This window comes from Cucurbita maxima, unplaced genomic scaffold, assembly GCF_002738345.1.
Source record: "Cucurbita maxima cultivar Rimu unplaced genomic scaffold, Cmax_1.0 Cma_Scf00001, whole genome shotgun sequence".
In the NCBI taxonomy this organism is placed as follows: Eukaryota; Viridiplantae; Streptophyta; class Magnoliopsida; order Cucurbitales; family Cucurbitaceae; genus Cucurbita; species Cucurbita maxima.
This window is the reverse complement of record NW_019272017.1, coordinates 4,269,446-4,284,972: the sequence shown is the minus strand read 5'-3', so window position 1 is coordinate 4,284,972 and position 15,527 is coordinate 4,269,446. Positions and strand designations below refer to the sequence as shown.

The following is a 15,527-nucleotide window of genomic DNA, read 5'->3' as shown; positions in this document are numbered from 1 at the left end:
CCATATTATTATTCATTACAATAATAGCAACATTTAAAAAAGGTGTAAGATTCGTAAAATAAGTCAATATATCATTTAATGACAAATAAGTAATGGAGTAAACATAATTTAAAATTTTACAATTTATTCCTCTTCATAATTGGATGAAGAAATGCAAGCCTTTAACATCCCGCATTTTAACAAAAACCGTCCTTGAATTTTGTTAGAGTATTTTCTAAAATAGTTTATATTAAACCAAAAAAAAAAAAAAAAAAAAAAAAAACCATGTCACATGATTCTCATATTCTATTTAGTTGCACAGTTGGTTTTACTTAACAAGGGTGTTTTGTTTGCATAAATTCATAGGCAGTTAAAAAAATTAAAAATATATAAAATAATATGTAAAGTATGTTAAAAAGTGAGATTAAATCACAAAAATTTTAATTTTAATTCCTCTAATTTTAAATGTTATAATTAGCCCTGAAATCGTCGTAAATAACCTGTCAAATTACTCGACGAACGGAAACTAAACTATACTTGCACATAAAGCCCAAAACTTCACCCCTCTCTCTCTCTCCTCTGTGTGTCTGTGGTTTGCTTTGTTCTGTGTGGTAGGCTAGGGATGAGTGGGAGCCTTTGTTTGTCTGGACGTGGTGGCGGTGTTGTTTTCTGTGTGCTAGAAGAGGGCTAGGGATGGGTCAAAGTTTTGGGCAGAGATATCCCAGAAGCATCATTATGGATATTCCATTATTTGTTCAGCAGTGAGCATTACAGAATAACAGTAAATAATTATAAGCAAAAAACACAATGATCAAACACCACAGACACCAAATAAACTAATTCTCTGTAACAAACAATCATAATGCTTCTACACAATCAAAATAAACTTAAATAATCATGGACGTATCGGCCCTTGCCTAGGAAATGTTTTGTATTAAATATATCAGCCCTCTTCATAATTTGCATTTTCTGCAAGAATAATTAAATGACCAATGTTTCTGAGATACAATTAACAAATACTATGCAGCAATGCTGCGAGAATTTAGTTTTTTTTCTCCTCCGTGTTTTCTTTATTATCGATGAATCTTCTCAAGTACTAATGCTCTATACACTTAACAGTTTCTCACAGAGTTATTTATTCTACCGAAGGCATTGGCCTAAATTAACAAAAGCAAACAGAAAAAAACCTGAAGCTAACTGCGTGCGCTCCCTCCTCATTTTTCTGGAACCCTTTGTTCCTTCAGTCTCTTGCATAAATTAAATGAAAATGATTAGATAAAATCTGGTTGACCTGTCGAAGTTAGACATCGGTGCCACATTCGGCTATTCGGGTCCAATATTCTGGGATGCGAAATCACTTCAGGGATGGGAAGGTAGACGTAATGCGTGTTACAGATTCCTACTGTGATGCCACTGTATCCAGCAAATGCGCCGTGGACCTGTAACAAATCCAATAATTCCCATCCAAGGAAGAATTAGAGCAAGAAACTCCTGATATAGATGGACTGTGGATGATAGGGAAAGAAAAAATAATGAAAGGTCAAAAGGAAAGTCAGACAGAGCAAAAGTGGTGAACACACGAAAAAGAATTACAAGAATCCAGATCAGAAACAAGGGTAAGGAAAAAAGAAGTTCTGAAATGTGAGTAAGGCACTAAAATGGGAAACACACCTTCCACTACCTTTCAAAATCCATTGAAAGTATTTTAACCATTTCTAATTAAATAAGCCATAAAACAGGCAAAAACCAGCTTGCCACAAGACTTGGAAGACTAGAGAAACTATATTACTCTCCAGTAATCAGTAATGTGTGTGTCTGAGGGAGAGAGTGATAAAGTAAGGATATGGCTAGTTTTAAGATTTTTTTTTTCAACAATATCCCTATCACTAAGAAAGTAGTCCTAATTAGTTAAAGGCAGGCAAATCTTGTGGAAAAGAAAATACGCAAAATGGAATGAGTCAATGGCAACAGTTAATATTAGAATTGGAGCTACCGTTCATCGTAAGACCTAACAAATAACAACAAAGTGCTACAACAGATAATAATGTATGTATATCATTTCCGTTCATGGATTTGGTTTCTATGCTTCTTAATACCTCTTTTATTTCCATTAATTTTAAGTTGTCTGCAGTATATCCCTTTTTCATAATTAGTATTGTTCCAGTCTCAGCGAAAAGAAAAGAAAATAAAGAGGGGAAAAGCTTTGATGAGATAACAACCACCATTGATGGAAAACATGGCAGTTATTAATGTTGTCCTCGGAAGGGAGAGAAAGGGGACTCACTGCATTCTGCCCTAATACAGTGCACAAGATCCCATCGGAAGCATTTGCACGACATGCACGAATCATATATGTCGGATCAATATACTTCACATCAACTGGAGTACTAAGCTCCTGGAAGTATTTCTTCATCTGCAAGAAGGGGGCAAAAAAATGATAAAATATGTTAAGCACCAGCAGAATAATCCAGATTCAGTTTCCACCGAAGGCATATCAAATGAAAAGAAAGTGGCTTTCCTCATCATTTAGAATATTCCACCTAGTTAACACAAAATTTAAAGCCATATTCTTTGGTTTAATGCTATAGTCGCAACTTTAAGGAAGATCTGGTTGGAGAGGAATCAGAGGGTCTTCAAAGCACGAAACTAGGAATTCTATTGAACTCTTTGCATCCATCAGGTGTTCTCTCTCTAAATCCTTTTGTAATTACGATCTTGTGCATATTTCAATTTTCAGCTAATTGGGGATCTTTTTTTTGTAACCTTTTGGCCGTTGTTGGGATATCTCCCCTTTTTCTATATTTTCTCTATGGGAGAAAGATTATTCATTTCTTCAAAAAAAATAATTAAAGCCAAAAATGCCGTACTGCTCGCAAGTATTATGTACTAACGTAAGAAGCACATCTTAGATTCTCTCAAAATAGCACGATGATTAATCTCAATGGAAGTAAATTTACAAACCTCTTGTTGAATATATACGCCAATATCACTCAGTACAATGTTCCCAGATGCATCGGTAGCATTTGTCTTTTGTAGCAAATTCTGCAGTTAAAGCCGAGAATCAGTATTCAATTCTAATAATTTCAGATAAAAAAGAGTCAAAATGTAATTATAATATTCATAAAGTTTATGCAGTCCATGAAGTTTTGATCTATGAAGGATAAAAATAGCAACACCAACTTACCTGCCCTGCTCCCTCAGCCACGCAGACCACAGCAGATCCCTTTGTCTCTATCAGATATTTCAGATGGCGTAGAACTCCATGGGGCCCATGGAGATGGAAAGGAACCTAAGTACCATACGATGATATCAGTGCAGCATCAAAAAAATAGAAATTAAACGTCAAACTCATATTTGACACATACCTCAGGGACCAAGCATACATCAATCTGCCCACTGGCAAGTGCTGCATGCATTGCTATAAATCCACTGCTGCGACCCATCAATTTCACAATGCCAACTCCGTGATAAGCACTGTGTGCCTATACCAAATTATTAACATTATGCCATTGATCATCGTATGACAACTTCCCGAATGAGGAAGGAAAATAGCTCTATAATACTATGAAAAGAGAAAGAATTCAAGGAAAGACCAACACGCACATGAACACAGCAATAAGGATACAACAATAGAAAGCAATGGGCGTTACCTCAATGTAGGCAGAGTTTATTGCTCTTTGTGCTTCTTCAACAGCAGTATCGAAACCAAATGTTTTATCCATCAATAAAATATCATTGTCTATAGTTTTTGGAACACCGACCACTGCCACCTTTAACCGTCTTTTCCGACACTAAACCAAAAAACATGAAATATTTAACAGAGTCAGAAATGGTGTATTTTTATTCTATAATGAAAAGCTGAGTTGTCTTATAATAATTGAAGACTGAGTAAAAGAAATTTATATAATAGTAAAAAGCATCAAACTCTTGCTAATTGCAAACCCACAGTTTACAAAAGTGGAGTGAAGGCTGAAGAAAGATTCAAGTAATTCTAATAAAATTCATGCATGTTTGGAATTGGTTTTGTAACATCTATACAAAACCTATAGCGTTCATTGCAAATTTGAGTGGTAAGCTCAATTTACCAATGAACTGTTTAGCATAATGTCTAATGCAAAACATAGATCATTAAACTTTACAATAAACCTTGAAAAGAAGATAATATTAATAAAATTCACAAATGTGTGCACCACACGTCAGTAGCAAGTAGCAAGTAGCAACTAATATATAAAATTGTCAGGTTAGAGAAAGTTTATGGCATACCTCATTGTGTATAGCATTGGCCCCGGCATGAGTGCCGTTTCCACCCAAAACAAAAAGCATATCAATTCCCCTTTCCTACAACACAGTCAATACATGCCTCGATCATTTTCAAATAGTCAACTCCCAATAAAAAGTCTACATTATCAAACTAAGACAATCTGTTCGAGACCTGCAAGTTGTCCACAATTTCGCCAATCCCAGGACCTCCACGTGAGACTCCTAACAAACTCCCACCAGAAAGATGAATGTTCTGAACCACTTTTCTGGATAGCTAGGAATGAACACCATCATAAAGTCAATTAAACAGCATCAGCTTAGGCAACTTTTTCAACCATGTTGTCATGAGGGAAGTAGTACTGTTATGAGACAAGGGGTTCTATAGAGATTATAATTCTGTGCATGCAGAAAATAACTTACAGGCATTTCAGTCAGTTCTTTGTCAGAGAATCCACGATATCCAAAGGGAATCCCAACTATCTTCTTCACACCATAAATTTCGAGTGTGATTACAATCTGTAGAAGAATGAATATTCTTTGAGAACATATGAAGAAATGCTGAAAACCGCTCCTGTAACAAGCTAAAATATATAAAATCTAAAGAATGCATATCCTTGAGAAATAAAGGAATAACTTCTAAGTTCGAAACCTACTTAATATCATAATTTCACCAAAAGAATTATACAATTAAAGTTAAAAGTAAAACAATAATAAAAACGAAAATAATCTGTCTGATAAGATGAATAAGAGTATAAAAAAAAAATTAACCTGTCTGATAACATCATTAAGACCAGGACAGAGTCCTCCACAAGTCACAATTGCTGCTTTCACTTCTTCTGGTTTAAAGTATATTTTCTCTCGAGGCCCAGCACGATGAACCCTGTATGTAAAAAATTTTCAATTGTGCATGGACGTAATCAAGGAACTAAAAGCATGAGTTAATTGAAAAAAGTATACATGCGAGATATTATTTTTCAAATTTGTGAAGCCCTATTTTCCCCTCGTCAGGCTAAACAACACATAGTGTCTAAGCACTCCCTGCTTTCTTTCCTTTTTTCTTAAATTAAGTGTCCCTACTAACCAAGTAATTCCCCTTCTTATTTAGCCACAGTTTCAGTTCACCCTCTCTCTTTTCAATAATAATTGAATTTCAAACATTTATTTACATATAAGGTTCTAAAAACTAACAATGAACAGTTATGAAAAAGAAAGTCAGTATTAAAACTTTCAGCTCAATTCTACCAAATGACGGCATGCCCTACAATTGCTAATACCAATAAATTGAAGTGACTTACCATTGTTCTACCCATGTACAATTGGGGTCAATGCACTCAGCACCGGCAGACGTAGGTGATGAGTAATTTATGACCTGAGCATTCGACAATAAAACCAAACTTCAGAGTACATTAACTAAACTTCTCAAAAAGAATAATACAACTGCACACCATCATAACTTTGGCGAGAACTTTCAAGTCAGCCAAATTATAAAGTAAAAACAGACCTAAAGAACAAGGTCTAAAATATCTTACAAAACCATGCCAACAGCTTAAGCTTCGTTACTATTCATAACATAATTAATGATCGGGAAGAATAGGGCTGAAACTAAAGAAAAAAAAAAGGAAAAAGAAAAGGGGAATGGTTAGAGAATTATGAAAAAGCCTTAAATACGCTCTTAAAAGTAGTAGATGAAGCCGGCGTCTCCAGAGTGACAGGGACAATGAATATACCTTGAGAAGTACGCGATCGTTGTTATTTATGTATCCGTGCCACTCTTCATCTGACGGATAAACTCCAGGAAAGACGTCCGAAACAGGTGACCTGCAATTCCAATCCATACATACAATTAAAACATCGACATTCAAAGCCAAATCAGTCCACAATCCAAAAAAGGCAAAAACGCAACCTAACCCGAAAAGAGGGGAAAGAAAAAGAAAAGAACACCTCATCCTAAGACAAAAAGTAGAAGGAATAGGAACAGCGTCTCCGAAAACGTCGGTAATGTGCGGGAGATTAAAGCGTTTTTCAAAGTCCGCCTGATACTTCAATTTCCAATCAGGATCACTAAAATCAATCACTTCGATCTTGCGTCCATCCTTAACATCAATGGAGGCGTGGATTCTCCCAAAATGCTTCCTCGAACTCAGGCTCAAAAATTTACCACGACTCAAACCAAACAGTCCAGGGGAACAGTGCGATACCTGGTGATGGAAACCGAGTTTGGGACCAATTGAGTGCGAGATAGAACCCATCAGACGGCGATCGGCGAGAACAATCGAAGAACAAGTCAGCAGAGTAACAACGTCCGTGGAAGAGAATTGTAGAAGTGAGGAGAATTCGAGGACGAAGAAACGGAGAGAACGAGAGTTAGGTAATATAGATTTGGTCTTCCAGAGCTACAGTATGAAAATAAGAAGACGAAGTTCAAGTCCGATACGAACTTTGAACAGAAGTGACTGTCTGGTTTTTCTGTTTTGACTTGATGGACTGATCGCATTTTCACCTCGTTTTTTTAATTATATTACAATGTTGCCATTTGAATTCGATGATTCGCATTGGGCCGGCCTTTCTAATTCCTCGTGATTGTGACTTCTTACACATTGTACGAAGTTCTTGTTTTATTCCTTTTTTCTTATTCCTTATAACTTCTTTTTAAATTGTTTCATACGTTAAATTAATAAAATACCCATAAATTTTATATTTTATCTATAAAAAAAAATATTCTTAAAATATTACCAAAAATACCTTTTCTTTTGAGTAAGAATCATTTTTTTATTACCTTCAAAATCATTTTATTTTATTTCTAAAAATATAATTTTCAAACTTTTATTAGCATCTCTACCCTTTTTAAAATTTGAAAAATATTAAGTTCAAATAACTTTTATCGTTTTATACGGTAACACATTTCAAATCGTTTTATACAGTAACACATTTCAAAGATACTCATTAACTTTCAAAAATTTCATTAACATCCTTATGTGAACATAAGTCATTTGGATGTTTTTTAGAGACGGAAGCGAAACCAAAAAAAATGATGAATTATCGAGTCATAGTCGGAGATGTAGGAGTACCCATGATGTTGGCTCGAGTATTTTTGGATCTGAATTAATTGTTTGAGTTGATAGCGCTTATTAAATAATGGATTCATTTTTTTAAAATGATTTAGTTGTTGATATTATTATTTATTCAATTTTTTATTTTTAATAAAAATAAAACATCTATGGCTTATTTTCAAACTTTTAATTAACCTTTTCTACCCAAATTTCAATATATATTTTGAAAAATTAGCATCCAACTAGTTACATCCAGCCCCCAAAATGTGTTCTCATATTAGAATGAGTAAAACAAACGATGAGGATGAGAGCTGTTGTACTATAATTAATATTTTTTTTCAAAACCTAACCGATTGAAAGTACTCAAAACTCAACCACAAAAATAACAAAGCACTAAAACGTCAACACCTAGTCAATGAATATTAATTTCTAGGTTAATTTGATAAAATCAAAACTTTGATGCTAAATTTCATATACCCATCTAAATACATAGACAAGTATCGGAATCTTATTCTAAAGTGAACTATAAACTTATAATATATAATAAACTCAAATACTAAGCTAGAACAGGATGAGATAATTCTCTCTGTGGGGTGAGAACAAACGCTATAACGAAAATATAGAGCAGAGATATACATCGCCCAAGTACAAACATTTTAACCTAAAGCACTTTTTTCAGAAGCATCACACCAAAGCCTTCAGCAGAGATTCCTTCTCTGATGCTTCAGAAATTTGGCCCAGCTGCGAGAATCTCATCTGTCAGCTTGCTGTCCTTACCAATCTTGTAGTTGGTAAATGTCTCGAAGTTCTTCTTAAACAAGCCACCCAGCTGAAGCAAAGTATCCTTATACGCCTTCTTGTCGGACCACTGCATCGTTCCTCATAAACGTTGACAAATTGAAATCGATTCTTTAATATGTTTTGGAAGAGAATGCTAACTTACAGTGTTGATTGGATCCAAGATTTCTGAAGGCACTCCATCAATCTCGGTGGGAATTTCGAGCCCGAACACTTCAGTTTTCTTATACGTTGCATTCAGAAGTTGGCCAGAGTGAATGGCGTCGATGATCTTCCGAGTGTATGGTAGCTTAATGCGGTTCCCTTGGCCATACCTATTGGATCAATAATATGTATAAGTTTATTCTTTAGAGAACGTTTTTAATGTGTCAAATATTGATGCATACCTTCCACCTGACCAACCAGTGTTGACGAGCCATCCAGTTGCACCATGCTTCTGCATCTTCTCGGCTAGCATGGCTGCATACTTTGTTGGATGTAACATTATAAAAGCGGCACCAAAACAAGCTGAGAATGTTGCCTGTGGCTCTTTGATGCCATCTTCGGTGCCTGCCACCTATTCACGAACGCATACAATCCAACCAGTTGTTTAGCTTAATGTTTCCATTCTACACATTGACTGCCTCTTTTTTTCAAGGAAGTTTGGAGTGTATATTTACCAGAGCAGTGTAACCACTGATGAAATGATACATGGTCTGTGCCAGGCTCAGCTTGCTCACCGGTGGAAGCACCCCGAATGCATCACAGGCCAATAGGATCACATTCTTCGGGTGCGGGCCAACACATGGCATTTTCACATTTGGAATGTATTCAATGGGGTAAGCTGCCCTTGTGTTCTCTGTAACAGGATAACCAAACACATGAGGAAGAACCCAATACATGGGTGAGAATTTAACATATCTCTGATGTTTTTCAAATTTATAGTGTGCTTTGGCTATATATATATATATATATAAGAACAATTGAAAATTCTCATAAAACATATTGAAGTGTTTATATACCTGTAACTGATTTGTCGGTATAATCAACTTCTCGGGTATGCTCGTCAAACACCACGTTTTCAAGCACTGCAGCAACCCATGGCGTTAGTAAATCCCATCACGATGTAATCAGCATACATAGTTATGCTACATCAAACAAAAACAGGATGATAAAAACCTTTACCGGTTCCAAATTTGATGGCATTCCAAATGTCGGGCTCTTTTTCTCTAGAGAGATCAATGCACTTGGCATAGCAACCTCCTTCAATATTTGACACACCATTAGCACTCCAACAATGTTCATCATCGCCAATCAGATACCTATTATGGTCTGTGGACAACGTCGTTTTTCCAGTACCTAAAATAAGATCAACAAGTACTGAGGACCTCAAAATGACAACCAGAAAGCAAATGGTGCAATGCAGTTAACCCTTAGGATCAAAAGCAAACAAATAATATGCTAAGGATGGATAGGGTAAGAGGGCACATATCGTTATGTCGGATATCAGAGCCATTCTCATCTGGCTCCAATAATACTATACCTGAAAGTCCAAAGAAGAGAGCAACATCTCCATCTTTTCCCATATTGCAGCCAGAATGTAAGGAGAGGATTTGACGCTTAGGCATGAGATAATGCATAACACTGAATAGACCTTTCTTCATTTCCCCGGCGTATTGAGTGCCGAGGATGACCATTTCCCTCCTAGAAAGGTTAATATCTATGCTAGTAGAGGATGTCATGTAGTGAGTGTAACGATTACACGGGAATTGCCCAGCATTGTAAATAGTGAAGTCCGGAGTACCGAAATTCTCCAGCTCTTCAGGAGAGGGTCGGATACACCTGTCACCGACCCAGTTATCGAAATGCACACTAAGCTAATACACCATTGTACATTTTTTTTTTATATACCGTTTTTTATTTATCCCCGCGATAATGTAACATATGAACGTTAAGGAGACTTATCTGGCAAGGCTTAGGACCTTTGTGGAAGGGACAAGAGAAACATATACTGCTGAAAAACTTAGGTGTTTAGTAAATTTCACTTACATGTTGTGCATAAACAGTGAATGGTAAGCTCTTGCAGAGACGATGCGAACTTTGATCCTGTTCTCTGGGTCCCAATTCAAGAACTGATCATTCACAAACACCTGCAAATCACAACAACCAACATTCAAAAGGGCAGGACGAACAAATGAACGTAGTCATAATAAATAGCTCATCAAGGACTTCAATATCAATTTTGACTTTAGGGCTTCAAGGAACTATTCATCAAAGAAAAAGAACGCCAACAAATATCTAGATACTGATATAAAAAGTAACCTTGTCCAATGAGTTGAGGTAATCAACAGCCCTTTCTCTGTTAACCATGAAAGTATGCTCGTCCATTTCGATGTTTGGTGAGCCCCTGAAAGCAAATAAAACCGTTCATATCAAAAGAACGTTAAAAGGAAAAGAAACCCAAGTAGAAGAAGGGTAGATCAACACTCACTTTCCCCACCAAAGATCGTCCTCGGTGGTTTCATCTCTGACAACTCTTTTATCTCTCGGAGATCGGCCAGTTTTCGCACCGGAAAGAGTCGCCAATGCACCGGTCGACGAGATGAATGATCCTTTCTCATACTTTATCGCCTGCTCGTAAAGCTCTGCAAACAGTAAAGCGCTAAGATATCAAACTCCCCTTTTGTTCCTGGGGTCCAATTCATATTTGACGTTATATAATTTTGATAAATTTATAATTTAATCCTAGACGTTGGAATTATGACGACCAAATTTATAATTCAACCGAAAAAAAATGGGGGCAAAAAGAACGTCTTAGGCACAAATTCTAGATTCCAAAATGGGCCCATAAAACATGGGCAGGCAGATAAGTGGATGGCCCTTGAAGAAGACGATACCATCTGATCTGCCCTGAAATAGAATGGAATTTGAAAGCGAATGAGAAACAGACAAAAAGAGAACGAACCTGCAGGGGAAAGATTGTAAAGGATATGGGTGAACTTCAAGGAGCTGTCGCTAACGCTAATTGTCGGCGCGTGGTAGTGGTGGTGCACCGCATGGGCTTTGGGAGTTTCTGATTTCCTCGCCGGATCTCCTTTCACCAATTTTGGCCCGGTTTCTCTCGTCAATGATGCCAATGAAGCACTGTTCAAATTAAACCGTCCTCGATCGGGTCAGCTTTAAGAAACGAATCTTATATACCCAACACTATTACGCATAAACAATTATCAAATCCAAAATAGGTATTAATTAAGCGTCGTTTTCGGAGAAGCTTTAAAAATAGAAGGCGAGGTATGATTGGTCGTTGCGAGCGTGTCAGTGGAATACGAGAAAGTAATTGAACCTGATGGACTGAAGCTGCTGCTTCTGACGCTCCTCTTCAGAAATGGCAGCGAAAGCTCCTTCAGTGCCCTTAATGGGAGTGGTAGGGGCCGATTTCTTCCTCTGCAACGAGTGTAACTCGTCAATGGTCTTCGCCTTCACAGGTGGAGCACTGTCATCATGACAGATCCCATTCTGTTTCTTCTCAGTCTGAATTCTCGACAGACCGTTTCTCGCCGATCCATTGTTTGCAAAACTGAACTCTGCGTTTCCGTTTGCCGCCATATCTATTCAACCTGATCAAATAAAACTTCTCTCAACCATACAAAAGCAGAAAAACAATCGCCAAATCCACAGATTTCAAAATCATTATCGTTTATTCTTATATTTTAGTGATTATAGAATGAAATAAAATAAATCTTATGATCATCCATCTTTGAAGTTGAAGTAAATCATTTGTTCATTTTGCATGGTTTCAATGTCGAAAGCGGAAGCTCTTTGGCGCCATGATCGAGCAACCGAGCTTAACAAAAACCAAATTAAGAGATAAAGAGAGAAAGGGAGATGAACCAGAGGCTGGGAACTGCAGAGAAGGAATGAATGAAGGATGGAGCAGGAGACAAGGGAAGAAGAAACTAGAAATCGATGGGTTCGACCATCAAAGTGGATAGAACGAAGAGAAAAAACGAAGAACACGGAATGAATGTGACGAAGGATGTTCATATGGCCGGCTTTTAAAGGGTTCAGGAGGAGCCGTAGCTAACCAGAGTTGATGGGGATAAGTAACCATGGTTAGATTCTATCTCCGAATTTTCGTAAGAGAAATTGTAATGGCGCATAAAACGAGAAGCTAAAGGGTAAAAGAGGAAATCCAGTGGAATCTAATACCATGCCGGTCTCTTGCATCCAGCGGCTATTAATGAATTGCGAGAAGTTCTTCTATATCGCTTCCCCATTCAACTTTGGCCTACATACATTTATTCTTTAGATTTTACCTTTTTTTTCTATAACGAAAAATAATAATAAATTACTTTCACTAAATTTCTATTTGAAAACATCGATAATATTGTTATACTAAAAAGAATATTGAAGTTAAATAATAAAATGATGAGTGGTATTAAAAATTGTTTGAACCAAACATTTTCTTTTTCTTTTTTAATGTTCTCATATTTATGTTGTTTTCTATTTATGTTTTAAAAACTATATCCTTTTTTTTTTCTCCCTTTTTCTTTTTATTTGAACTAATTGAATCCAGTAGAGATTTATGTTAGGTTAAATAATTATGACGTATTCAAATCTTCCTAAAATTAATAAATCTATAAGATATAAAATTAAATTTTGCATCTAAAAGATATTAAGCTTTCATGTCTATTTAAATGATATAGGATTTTTCATAGTTTTTTTTTTTTTATTTGAATAAAAAATTAAATGTTTTCAAGATGAATTCAATAAAATAGAGAAAGGGTAATTTAAGTTTAATTTTAAAAATTTTAAAATAAGAAAATTAAATTATTTTTAATAGAGTTTTTATAGCCTTTATAAATTGAGAGATGTTAAATAAATTTTAAATTTTAAGAATATTGATCTTATAAATATATCTTCAATAATACAAAGATTTAGGTTATAAATAAATATATATATACATATATGTGTCACCTTAGTTAAGTTGAAGAGTCAACTTGTAAACTGAATTTAGACAGAAGTTATCTAAATTGTATTTAATATATTGTCTTTATTCGTTTTCTATGTCCTTTAAATATGCCTTTGTTTAAACAAAAAAAAAAATATATATATATATATATATATATTATATTTAAATGAGTTAAATTTATTATATTTTTATTTTATAATTTAAAAAATAAAAAAAATACCATTTCGCCTAATTAAAATAGCTTGCCTTAAAAAAGTATTCCAGCAAATTAAATATTTATTTTTAGTATTGAAAAAAATGTATGTTTGTGAAAAGATGCATACGAAGAAGATTGAGCTGACACCACCGATCAAGTTTACACTAGTTTAGTGGTCCTTCATGTAGAGGATTGAATTCTGCCGATGGACGTGGACCCCACACGTATGAGAAAATTTTGGAAAAGAAAATGTTTGATATTGGTGTCTCCAAATTGAAAAAAATGGGATTTAAATGGAAGTTCAGTTCCGGAGTTACCGTACGAAAGACGGGGTAATTATTTATGTTGAGATAATTTAGAATTTACTTTCCAGCTGTAAACCGTCAAGTTAAATAATAATATAATATAATAATAATAAATTCTGCGTCTGGTCGCCGCATTCAAGTAGGAATCTATCGAAAAATTGTCACCCCACTAACATTTTTTTGGGAATTATGTTTAATAATTGACTTACGAATTACCCTACCCAATTATTAGATTCCATCCTGCCCAGTTATTACATGCCATTTTCACTGAATTTATTTCTTTTAATTAATAAACTCATCAATTACCCTCTTAAATTTTGATGGTTATTTCTCTTATCATTGCAATTCAACTGTCCAATTTTTTGTTTAATTTTATTTGTTAAAAGCATTAAATTATTATTTTGAAATTAAAACTCTTTTTAAAATGAAGGTGGGAGGAGATTCGAAACTCCTCTTTTTCAAAAATAATAATAATAATAATAATAATAAAGAATTAAATAAAGAGTTGTTTTAGGCTAATAAAGTTTTTTTTTTTTTAATTGGACATGTCGATTACATTGTTTACTATGATTTTCAAATTTTTAATAAATTATTTAAATTTTAGTTAAACTTCAAAATATATATATATAAGTTAAAAAAGTTATAAAATTTGGATGTTAAATAAAAAATTTAAAAGATTGGGAGTGAAATTTAAAAAAAGAAATATAAACATTAATTACGTATTTGGGTTTGAGAGGTATTATCACGTAATTATCTGTAGTCATAATCAAATGCAGTTTAATTAGGATGTTTTCGAGTTAAGTTTGGACTTTTAATATGACTCATATTGTCTTATAATAAATAATAGCCTTATTTATGTTTGATCAAATGATGGTTATGAAAATACATTTGAAAGATAATGATAGGTTTGAATTTATTTGTTTTTGTTTACCACGTTTTCAAATTATTGTTAAGTAATGAAAAAAAAGAGTCAATAAAAAATATTATTAAATTTCCAACTTCTTATTTAGTCAACTTTAAACCCGTAAACATACCTACTAAAACATTAAATTGAATTAGGATTATTTTTATGAGAGTTGAAGTCATATTAGACCATAAAATTTAATTTTATATATTAATAAATTAGTTAATTTTATATAAAATTAAAATAAACTAAACACTTTCTAAAAACTTAAAATTTAGTAATCTTAACATTTTTTTAAAAGTATTTTTAATAAAACAAGATATAATATTTGGTGTACATATTTTTTTTATTGTTTGAAAACATCAAATTGAATATTTTGAAGTTAACTAAACACGTTTCATGGAATTATGGGTGAATATAAAAATTATTTGGTAAGGAAAGGTCGTGCATATATTTCAAAAATGGAGGCTAACTTTGTTAGAAATATCATCTCTGCTCGATTAAAAAACAAGAATAAAATGCACTTTCATACTATAAAATATAAGTTTACGTGGGACATCCTAAAGTTTAAATTTATCATTGTCATTTTCTTAATTTCCTCACCTTTCAACCCTTTAGGTTGAAAATTATTTTAAACTTGAATTAAACAATAATCGATAATAATAATAATAACTTACTACCAATTATCATAGATTCACACCCAGGCCCAGTTCCAGGTCCTTGCGGTCTGGATATAATTCCAACAAAAACATTGTTATTTCACCCTAGACTTTATGTTTAATTCCTATACTTTTAATTGAGATACAAATTTTTATAATTAATAAAAAAAATTTATAAATACCAATAAATTTATTAAATGATAAATATAATCTTTAATATTAAAGTAATTTAATAAAAAGATAGAATCAAATAATGCTGATTGGATAGGATCAAATAATTTAATAAAAGATACATAAGCAAATATTATCCAATAAGTTAATAAAAAAAACACGAAAAAATATAGATTTATCGTAAATAAGTGTGATGCTTAAAAAATTTAATTATTTGGATATTTGATTAGTAATTGGAAACGTGTCATTTAACG

General features: G+C 33.9%; 2 protein-coding genes across 2 annotated transcripts; both read right to left on the bottom strand.

The window, feature by feature from the left end:
* Positions 1 to 883: 883 nt before the first annotated feature.
* Positions 884 to 11,657, bottom strand: LOC111469242 (ATP-dependent 6-phosphofructokinase 5, chloroplastic-like). The gene is made up of 14 exons (XM_023114484.1): positions 11,645 to 11,657; positions 6,181 to 6,676; positions 5,967 to 6,057; positions 5,535 to 5,608; positions 5,008 to 5,119; positions 4,660 to 4,755; positions 4,412 to 4,513; positions 4,243 to 4,317; positions 3,630 to 3,770; positions 3,345 to 3,461; positions 3,164 to 3,268; positions 2,941 to 3,021; positions 2,264 to 2,392; positions 884 to 1,418 (listed from the first exon to the last, which is right to left on the bottom strand). Exons 2-14 carry the CDS (start codon positions 6,486 to 6,488, stop codon positions 1,251 to 1,253), a joined length of 1,599 nt encoding a protein of 532 aa, XP_022970252.1. The 5' UTR covers positions 6,489 to 6,676; positions 11,645 to 11,657; the 3' UTR covers positions 884 to 1,250.
* LOC111469141 (phosphoenolpyruvate carboxykinase (ATP)-like) lies at positions 7,733 to 11,672 on the bottom strand. The gene is made up of 12 exons (XM_023114435.1): positions 11,410 to 11,672; positions 11,032 to 11,210; positions 10,558 to 10,711; positions 10,389 to 10,473; positions 10,116 to 10,216; positions 9,610 to 9,908; positions 9,252 to 9,425; positions 9,089 to 9,154; positions 8,747 to 8,925; positions 8,474 to 8,643; positions 8,233 to 8,401; positions 7,733 to 8,157 (listed from the first exon to the last, which is right to left on the bottom strand). The coding sequence occupies exons 1-12, from the start codon at positions 11,670 to 11,672 to the stop codon at positions 8,014 to 8,016; spliced, it is 1,983 nt and encodes a 660-aa protein (XP_022970203.1). The 3' UTR covers positions 7,733 to 8,013.
* Positions 11,673 to 15,527: the final 3,855 nt, after the last annotated feature.

Excerpts from the sequence above, each read along its gene's own strand:
- LOC111469141 (XM_023114435.1), bottom strand. The coding sequence starts at position 11,672 with ATGGCGGCAAACGGAAACGCAGAGTTCAGTTTTGCAAACAATGGATCG. Across the intron at positions 10,712-11,031 it reads TTACAATCTTTCCCCTGCAG|AGCTTTACGAGCAGGCGATA; the intron begins GTTCGTTCTCTT and ends TACTGTTTGCAG. Across the intron at positions 9,155-9,251 it reads TGCCATCAAATTTGGAACCG|TGCTTGAAAACGTGGTGTTT; the intron begins GTAAAGGTTTTT and ends GGGTTGCTGCAG.
- LOC111469242 (XM_023114484.1), bottom strand. The coding sequence starts at position 6,488 with ATGGGTTCTATCTCGCACTCAATTGGTCCCAAACTCGGTTTCCATCAC. Across the intron at positions 4,756-5,007 it reads TTAATGATGTTATCAGACAG|ATTGTAATCACACTCGAAAT; the intron begins GTTAATTTTTTT and ends ATTCTTCTACAG. Across the intron at positions 3,771-4,242 it reads CCAATGCTATACACAATGAG|TGTCGGAAAAGACGGTTAAA; the intron begins GTATGCCATAAA and ends TTTTTGGTTTAG.